Source organism: Kryptolebias marmoratus, linkage group LG13 (assembly GCF_001649575.2).
Source record: "Kryptolebias marmoratus isolate JLee-2015 linkage group LG13, ASM164957v2, whole genome shotgun sequence".
Lineage (NCBI taxonomy): Eukaryota > Metazoa > Chordata > Actinopteri > Cyprinodontiformes > Rivulidae > Kryptolebias > Kryptolebias marmoratus.
The window spans coordinates 26,748,140-26,757,933 of record NC_051442.1 but is presented as its reverse complement, the minus strand read 5'-3'; the positions used below and the strand labels follow the sequence as shown (position 1 = coordinate 26,757,933).

The window sequence follows — 9,794 nt, the reverse complement described above, 5'->3', positions numbered from 1 at the left end:
AAAGCATACATGGAACGACATAACCAAGTGGCTGGCATAGTGTACAGAAACATCTGTGCAGAATATGGACTGGAAGCCCCGAGATCAAAGTGGGGAACAGCCCCAAAGGTAGTGGAGAATGACAGAGCTAAGATCCCATGACTATATAAATATATATATGAGATGATAAGAAAAGTGAACGTAATCTTACTACTGTTTATGCTCTTGTTAGAAGGGACACCAGATTTAGTATCTAAATCAATAACAGATTGAGCTGTATCTTATGGCAAAGCAACAATATCAATTATATTTTAATTACTTGATTTATTCACCCTTACTATTTATCAAACCTCAACAGCTGTGGGCTAAATTTGTTTGTTACAGGGAGCTTTCATTATACGTATTACCAGTAAAAGAGACCAAAGAGACAAAGTCTGACTTGCTAAATTTGACTTGAATCAAACAACAACAACAATAACAGCAAAAAAAGAAAGAAAAAAAGAAACAGAATTTGGGATTAATATTTTGAGTTTTGGCATCAAATAATAATCTGAATTGTCTGAACATAAGTTCAATTACTGTATATTCACTTCACAGTGATTGAACATAGACACAGTAACAGTCTCGAGCAAGAATTGACCTTTATGATTTGAAGGAAGACTTTTATTATAACTTTTTCCAAGACATCATAAACTTTTGAATGGAATGTTTGAAATCTGGATATAAGATTTTAAAAAGAAGAATCTTTTAAAAAAAGGGTTTTATTTTGGATAAGATAGCTTTGCTGTGGTGGCCATCTTGAATTAGTTTGACTCTAAAAGCTAATCAGTGGTAGATGTTCAAAGAATGATTGCTTCTGGAGCATTTCAATGAAGTCCATTCTGTGATTCATGAGATATTTTGTTCAGACAAACAGACACACAAACACAGGTAAAAACATTATTACTCCGCCTGCCTTCGGGAGATATTAATGACGTGGGTGTCGTTTGTCTTATGACTTCCAGCCACAAGACACATGTCAAATCAGGTGAATAAAAGCATACCAAGAGCAGTCATGTTTTTGTTTTTGCTTCCACATTCCGGGAGCAGTTTAATGTTTTGTTAGAGATGTTCAGTTCACAAACAGGAACCAACTGGTAAAGATGATTTGTTCACATATTCATTGACAAACTACATGATGTTAGAAAACATCAAATATACTGTGAGACTAAAAAAGATTTGAAGCATGACACTTTGTTGTTTGTGTAACTTTTTATTTCTATATGTTTCTTAATGACTTTTGTGTCAGAATAAGAATGGAAAGGCCACCAAACAATCATTATTGTCCTTTGCTGCCCATCTTGGCGTGGGTGTTCATGTTTGTAGCATTACCAAAATATCTTATAAACCACTGCACAGACTTGAATAAACTTAAATAAATAATTATTCGCTGCACATGTGAAACAGATTCACATTCAGAGTTAACCTAGTTCAAAATGGCCACCATAGCCAGCACATTTGCTATAATTCAGTCAATTTTATAAATATTTAGCTTAAATCTGGTGTGGTAGTAGCTGAGAGTCATTCACATAATCCAAGAGCTAACAGATCATTCATAATCTTGCAACATTGTGTGAGATTGTGCATGTTGTTATTTTCAGGTTTTGACTTAAACAACTACAACTCATTTCTCAACACTAGCTGATTTTAGTTTAAAACTCTAGCATGAAAGAAGACTGACAACATGTATCTCTTCTAGGAATGTGTGTCTTTAATTCCAAGCAGTACGACTTCACTAAGGGTTTGTGTTGTGGTACCTTTCTTGTGCTGTTGAGAAGGCAGTTCTCCAGGTATGACAGTTTGTTGGGTGTTGATGATGTGAGGAGGGCTGGCAACATGGCCGACGGTGTGTGGGAAGTACATTGGGTGTGTATATTGAGATGTATATGGAGAGGAATCCTGTTCATCATGCTGAAACCCCTGGTTGGCAATAACAGGTTCATTTGCATGCAGATAAAAGAGAAGAAAAGCAGAGTAAATCTGTTGTTGGTGACTTAGATAATCAGACAATTTTTAAAATGGTCTATTCATCTAACTGGGACCTTACACAATACAGTAAAAACATAAAATATTAATAAACTAAATTCAAAAAAGTTAAAAAACAAAAACAACTGGACTTCTATTCTGTAGTTGAAGACTAGAATAGAAGTCCAGTTGTTTTTGTTTTTTTAACTTTTTTGAATTTACCATGGCCTGGATGACTGAGAATCTACACCAGCATATTAATAACCAAGCATTGACAGAATGCATAGCACCCACCGCCTTTCATTCCAGAGTTTTAGACTAAGATCATATTATGCTGACAAAAGAGGGAGTTCTAGCCAATTAGGTCAAATCTTAAAAATAACATTATGCAAGATCTTACGCAATATTTCAAGATGTTGTGCTTAGAGTATGTGTTTAGAATGATTCTCAGCTACTACCACATCAGATCTTTGCTCAATATCGGTAAAAATGAATGACTCATACACCACTTTGTTGTGGCCAAAGTTCACTAGCTGTGTCAGCCATCTTGTATTGGACTGACTCTAAATGATAATCTGTTTTAGATGTACATCCAATCATTACTTTCTGAGAATTTCATTAGATTCCATGAGATATTTTGCAAACAGACAAACAAGGCTGACTCCAACATTTAATGCTGAAGTTGTAAGTGAAGTGAAGTGAAGTAAAATTTATTTATATAGCACTTTTCAGCAACAAGGCAATTCAAAGTGCTTTACAACACAGAAACAACAATCTTGTACATAATCAAATACAGCAGGTACAATCAAATACAGAGGTACAGCAAACATCATAGAAACATCATAATCAAATATAGATCAATCATGTATAACCTAAATGAAATATAGGATAATCTAAATGAAATCATGAAACTAAACATATCTAAACATGAGCTAAAACAGTCAAAATAGTAGCTAAAATAATCTAAATAAAATCATGATGAAGTTAAAGCTGAAATAAACAACAATTAGGCTAAGACAGTCAAAATATGAGCTAAGATAAACGAAACTAAACTAAATGTGCAGGAAGGCTAAATAAGCTAACATAAACTGAAACATGACAATGCTAAGCTAAGGGTACAACATGACTAAAAGTACCAGACGCCCGCAAGACAGCCGACATAATAATTACTAAGATAAATAAGCTAACATAAACTGCTAAACTAAAGGTACCAAGAGTAACTAACTAACAGTACCAAGGCCCGCTAACAGCCAACATAAGAATTACTAAGATACTAAGATAGTGAAGGAGGGAGTGGGATAACAGAGATGACTCAGAAACAGCGGAAAGTGTGCGTGTGTGTGTAGAGGTGGTGGAAGACGATGTTGTGCATGTTGTATGAGTGTGTCTGTGTGCGTGTGTGTTTGTAGATAAGTCCATGAATCACGTCACAGAGGCCATTCTCTTTGATAATGATGGAATGTTTATCAGCCAGCCCAGAGCAGATCCACAGATGTCCATAGGCAGAGGGAGCAGAGCATCTTGTTTACATAAAGTCCGGGGAGAATTTGAAGATCGCTGACCAGGGGTGGAAATTAGTACCCGCCACTGGCCAAATGCAGGTAAATATTTGAAGTGGCGTGTGAATTTGATCAACACACACGCCACTGTGGCGGGTTGGCAATTTGGACAGAAAAGGTGTTATTTGTCCTCTACCAGTTGATGGCGGTATTGATTCCTTCAGTTGTTTACCAACCACCAATAAAAATCAAGAAGAAGAAGAAACAATTTGAGGAGTAGCATTAGCAATGTGGCAGAACATTTCGGGAGTTAAGCGGGTGGCAGACAACAAAAATGTTTTTCAAGAGTAGTCGAGGGAAGAACCGAAAGTTAAACAACGTTTTCTTTAACTAAATCAATGATGTCATGATGTCGATCAGTGTGCGTTCGCGCCTACGGCCGGTGTTCTGACGATCTGTGCTTCCTCGTCAGATTTTCCTACCGTAGCATGGGTAAACAGCTATGTCTAACGGTCGGTGCTACCTGTCAAAAACTGCTACCGTCATGTTTACAAACGATCTTGTGCAATGAGGACTCTTAGCTACAAGCACATCAAATTTTAGCAAATATTTGTCAAACTGAGTGCATTATAACAATTTATATGGTTTTTAAGCTGACTTGGCTGTGGCAGACATCTTGAATCATATTGATTCCAAAAATTAATCAGTTGTAGATGTTTAGCCGGTGATTACTGTCTGCAAGTTTATTTTGAATTTGTCCAGTTGTCTCACGCAGACATGGGAAAAAACATTTTTGCCTACCCTTCCCTTTTCACAATAACAATGTCTGGAAAGGCTTGTTTCTTTAGTAAAAAGAAAAAAACTTACTTGATTATTATACATACTGAAATGGGCCTCTCTGCCTTGCAGTTTGTCAAATCTAAAAAAAGATTAAAATAATTTGATAACAACAAAGCAATCACCAGGTATTGATGTAAGATACAACATTAATAAAACAGAAAATTTAAAGTTCATCACAAAGGTCTAAATGCTGACTGGCATGTTAGATTATTTGTCACTCTAAATTGCCCCTATGTGTGACTGAGAGTGTAAATGGTTGTTTTTCTTGTTTGTCCCTATGTGTCCCAGTGATGGACTGGAGACCTATCCCAGGTGTCCCCCGCCTCTCAAACAGTGACTGCTGGAGATAGGCACCAACTCCCACAAGACTCAGGGGGAAAAAAAAAAAGCATGAATGGAATACATGAATGGGTGTTTTAATTTTGATCTAAATTTAGCTCTTACGTTTTTGTTTTGCTAATTTTAAGTTTTAGATACTGTTTTAATATTTTTAGCTTTTAGCTACTATTTTGCTAGTTTTAGATTTTTTTAGTAATTGCTGTGTTCATTTTATACATTACAATACAAAACAACTTTATTTATAAAGCTGTACACCAGCAAAAAAACAACAAAAGAGAACAACACTTAAAATTCTACAAAAATCATAGAAATTATAAAATCAAATATAACCCAAAAAAATCTATAGAACAGTTCAACGATAAGACTTAAACAATAAAAGCCAACATCTCAAGCTAAGTTAAAAGCCAAAATCAATCGATGAACTGGAAACCAGTGTAGTATGTATGATGCTAAAATGTATGATTCGAAAACGAGTAATGTTTTCTCATTTTCTGGTACCAGTTAAAAGATAGGCAGCTGCGTTCTGAACCAGCTGGAGTCGAGTGAGTGACGACTGGCTCAGCCCGACATAAAGTGCATTGCAGTAATCTAAAAGAGTTGAGATAAAAGCATCGATTAAAATCTTGAAGTGTTGCAGTGACAGAAATGATTTGACCTATGATTTTAACCACTGTAAGCTTTGAGTTATAGTTTTGTTATTTTAAGATTTTGGCTATTTTGCTGATTTTAGTTATTTTACCTAGTTTTACCATTGAGCTGCAGATTTTCTAAATTTGAGCTTTTATCTACTGTTTTGCTCATTTTAGTAGTTAGCTACAATTTTATTTATTTTAGCTTTTACCTATAGTTTTACTAAATTTAGCTATTAGCTACAGTTTTGCTTATTTTAGCTTCTGTTCTTCTGGTTTTACCTTTGACAATTCCATTTCAGCTTCTTCAACAAATTTCAGCCAATTCAGTCAGCAATCAGCACTGACACTGTATTTTGAGAGAGAATGCAAATTTTCCTAGTATATAAAGCATCTTTCATACAGCCGTGTGTAACTCAAAGTACTAATATCAGATAAAAATAACATATAAAAATCGACAAACAAACAGACAAGAAGCACATACACATCTTTAAACTTATACAAAATGAGTTTAAATGTGCACCAGCATAGATACAAGTCCGGCTTACGTTTTGGTTTTATTCCTCTTTGCAAATCCTACGTCCTTCAGAGCTGTGTTTGTCTGTCAGTTCTGTTCCTCGTATTCTGCTACATGCCCTTTGTATTTCCCTTATGTGATTAGCATCCATGACCACACCTTTTCTTGCTGTGTACACACACAGGAACCACTGAAAAAAGAACAATCACATATGAACTCAACTTTTTAAACTACCTACCTGGTGAAATTGCAATGTAATACCTCCAAGGTAAAAAAAAGCACTTAAGGGAATTACGAACATATGAGACATTCTTCTTTTAAAATCTTTGTGCATTACATTTTTTAAAGAAAGAGAAGAGTGTTTAATGAGTAACTTTAAAATGAGTGGGTGAGTAAACTTAAAATTACTGCTGGACTTTAAAACCGTGTTAAAATTTAACCCAGCTAACTGTGCTTATTGGCAGGAAAAGAACTGAACACAAGATGCAAGTCATCTTGTGACTGAGTGACATCATCTTTCTCCTAACTGTAGGAGGCCTGAAATGACCACACAAAGGTTAACCCTCTCAGGCTCAAATTAAGTTTTAGTAACAGGAAAAATCTGATATTTGGGGAAATTATCATCTGAGTAAAATAAGGCTCATAAAATATGAATGTGGAGTAATTAGGTATGTGCAATTCACTGTTGCAAATCTGCAACGCCTGCCTTGAGAGGGTTAAGGAGCTAGTTTCAGGCAGGGTACACCCTGGACAGGTCACCAGTACATCACAGTCCATAAATACCATTTATTTATTATATCATTTATTAACCACATCCATTCAGTTGAAATTGAATCAGTGATTTGCACAATAACTTCTGTCAAATGAAGGACTGTTTGAAACACTGAAGTCAGAATGTTTTCTTGTTTGATTAAAGCCACTGGGACTAAAGTAAGAACAAATGATTTCTACACAGTAGTTCAGATGTTTTAACCATTTGCGGCAAACAGCAAAAAACTGAATCAGAGTGAGATGTAGTTCTTTTTGGGTTTTCCTATAACTTCTGGATGAGAATAGAAGAAACTCCACCTCCTCCATTGCAGATCCCTGCGAGTTCGAACTGAACCAGGCTTTAGGTTGTGCACCATATGACCTACAACTCTTACATCCATCAATTCTCTTTTACCCACTTCTCCTTTCTGGGTTGCGGGGAGCTGCTATCTCCAGCAGTCAGTGTAAGAGAGTACTCAGAGTAAACCCACATGAGCAGAGGGAGAACATATCAACTCCACCCAGAAAGGCCCCAGGTCGGGAAGCAAAAAAAAAAAAAGATGACACCTGGAGACATGTTCTCTTGAGTGATGAACCACGTTTCTGTCTGGAAATCAAATGGATGAGTCTGGGTTTGCCAAGTGTAAAGTTTGATGGAGGAAGGATTATGGTGTGGCATTGTTTTTCAGGAGTAGGGCTTAATTCAGATCTTAAAGAAACTCTTAATGCTTCAGCATACCAAGACATTTGGGCTCCCAACTTTGTGAGAACAGTTTCGGGGTGGCCCCTTTCTGCTCCAACATGACTATGTACCAGTGCACAAAGCAAGGATATGGATAAGCGAGTTAGGGGTGGAAGAACTTGACTGGCTTGCACAGAGTCCTGACCTAAACCCAATAGAACATCTGTGGGATGAAATAAATTAGAGACTGTGAGCCAGGCCTTCTCGCCCAACATCATTGTCTGACTTTATAAATGTGCTTCTGGAAGAATGGTCAAAAATTCTCATAAGCACACTCCTAAATCTTGAATTGAAGCTGTTATAGCTGAAAAGAGTGGGCCAACATCATATTAAACCATATGGATTAGGAATGGTCAGTACTTAGCTTTTGGCATTATAGTGTACATATATATTTTAATTCTGTATACTGAATAAACACACACACAGAAAGAGAAAGACAAAGAGAAAGGAAGTCAAGGAAACATGACTGTGCTTCACAAATCCTTGTACATAGTGCTGTGTATGTCTCACTGAGGTACATTGACAAAAATAGTCTATGTGACCAGGAGATAATTTCTTCTTTTCCAATTAAAAAATAAAATAAAACAAAATTTTAAAAACCCATTTTCACAGAAATTTGTGAATGTGTCTCATGTGTTTACATCTCATTTTTATGATTGTCCAACCAAACAATAAACAAAAACAGATTATTTATTTTAAAGCCTGGTAAAAATGGAAAAGAAGATCTGGATATTGGTAATATTTAATATAATTAAATTTTAAAAAAAAATTACCTTTTGTGTGTCTTCATTGTTATATTGCACCTGAACACCGAAGTCTGTGAAAACCTGTCCATTGACAATGGCAATAAAACTGATTCTGATTCTGATTCTGATGTGACAACCATGGCAGTGTTTGTTGTAGCATAAGAATTTAATGCTACTTCAGGGCATTTACCAAAATAATTAACAACCATGACAGCAAACCTGCAGTCATAAGTTCCATGTTCAAATTGACCTACAATGTTGACAGCAATGTGTTGAAATGGACCCTTTGGAAACTTGACAGGTTGTAATGGTGTAGGTGAAACACTAGTGATTTCTCACATGTTTGACAGATGGTGTATGATGACAGGACTGTGTACATGAAGTCGTTTATATGTGGCCACCAGTACAGTTCTCTGAAGCATTCTTAGTCTGAACCATGCCCAGTGACCACCACAACCTTGCCCTAGTAGTACATGCGCCAGGTGTACAACCTTTTCCTCAAACAGAACTACAAGACGTTTTCCTCTGAATTTTAGTGGTGACTCTGTACCCATTTCTTAAGGCATAATGAAGTAAGGTTTAACTTCTTCTAGAATGGGCTTCTACAATTAAGGCCATATTTGGTGGATGATTTGTTGCAGTTTTGCAAGTTCAGGACAATTTTTTACATTCAGCTTTAAAATCAGCAATCAAGTTTACATCAGGAGAGGAGAGATTTATGCTATCTGAGATCAAATCCTGTTCAAAATCTGCATCTGTATTAGTGGTGCTCAGAGGAAGCTTGAAAGGCAGTCTGTCATAATATTTTGACTTCCTGGTTGGTTCTGCATGTTGTACTCAAAACACATCAGTCTCAGTAACTAACGTGTAATTCTCATGCCAGCTCTATTCATCCCTATAGTGCTTAGCATAGTGGTAAGGGCTTGGTGATCAGTTCTGAGTGTAAATCTGCATTTCCACACGTCTTCCATCTTTGAACTACCTATATACAAGCAAGAGCTTTTTTTTTCTATAGTGTAGTACTTCCTCTCCACTGGAGCAAAGGGTACAGGATGCAAGTGCAACAATGTGCTACACATTGTCTGACTGCAACTGTGTCAGAACAGCTCCCAATCTATAGTCTGGGGCATTTGTTGTGTTGACTTTTGGCAGATCAGGGTTGTAAATGGCAAGAGCTGGCCCTTTCAGCAGCATTGTTTTGAGACTATTTAAACTTTTATTTGCTGTACCAGTCCATTTTAGTTCAGCTTGACTATTTGTTCAAATTAGCTCTCGTAGTAGCTCAACCAATGTTGCAGGCTTGGTAGAAACTTGCTGAACCAGGAGCTTCAGCTCAGGAGCAAACAAAGAGCTACCATATCTTTAAATGCAGGAGGTTCAGTGAGGGCAGTCAGTTGATCTGGACTGGGTCGCAGGCCCTCCTTAGAAATGACATGTCCCAGGAATAAAATACTTTTACCAAATTAGCTTTTGTTGAAGTTGGTCTGTAGGCTCAAATCTTTAAGACATTGGATAACTGCTTATAGGAGTGTCATGATGTGGAGTGACGACGGCGAACCCAGAGCGCAGACTCATTTTAAAGAAAGAAAAACTAATTTATTAAACTAAGAAAACAAACAAAAACAAAAAGCTGACGTGGCAGCAAACAGATAAGAACTAAATAAGAATACATAAATAGAACAGAACTCAGAAAACCAGGAACACGGAGCCAAGCAAACAAGAGAGACAAACATCAAACAAATCTTAGAC

The 9,794-nt window shown here is 36.6% G+C and overlaps 1 protein-coding gene across 1 annotated transcript in view; it reads right to left on the bottom strand.

Annotated features, from left to right (window-relative positions):
- Positions 1-5,928, bottom strand: part of tmprss2 (transmembrane serine protease 2) — a 19,444-nt gene extending 13,516 nt beyond the window's left edge. Inside the window, exons 1-3 of the mRNA XM_025010621.2 lie at positions 5,839-5,928; positions 4,350-4,401; positions 1,776-1,938 (exon numbers count right to left, since the gene is read on the bottom strand). Of these exons, the coding sequence (XP_024866389.1) occupies positions 1,776-1,938; positions 4,350-4,364 (178 nt within the window). The 5' untranslated portion in view covers positions 4,365-4,401; positions 5,839-5,928. The remainder of the gene's footprint in view (positions 1-1,775; positions 1,939-4,349; positions 4,402-5,838) is intronic.
- Between the last annotated feature and the right edge of the window lie 3,866 nt (positions 5,929-9,794).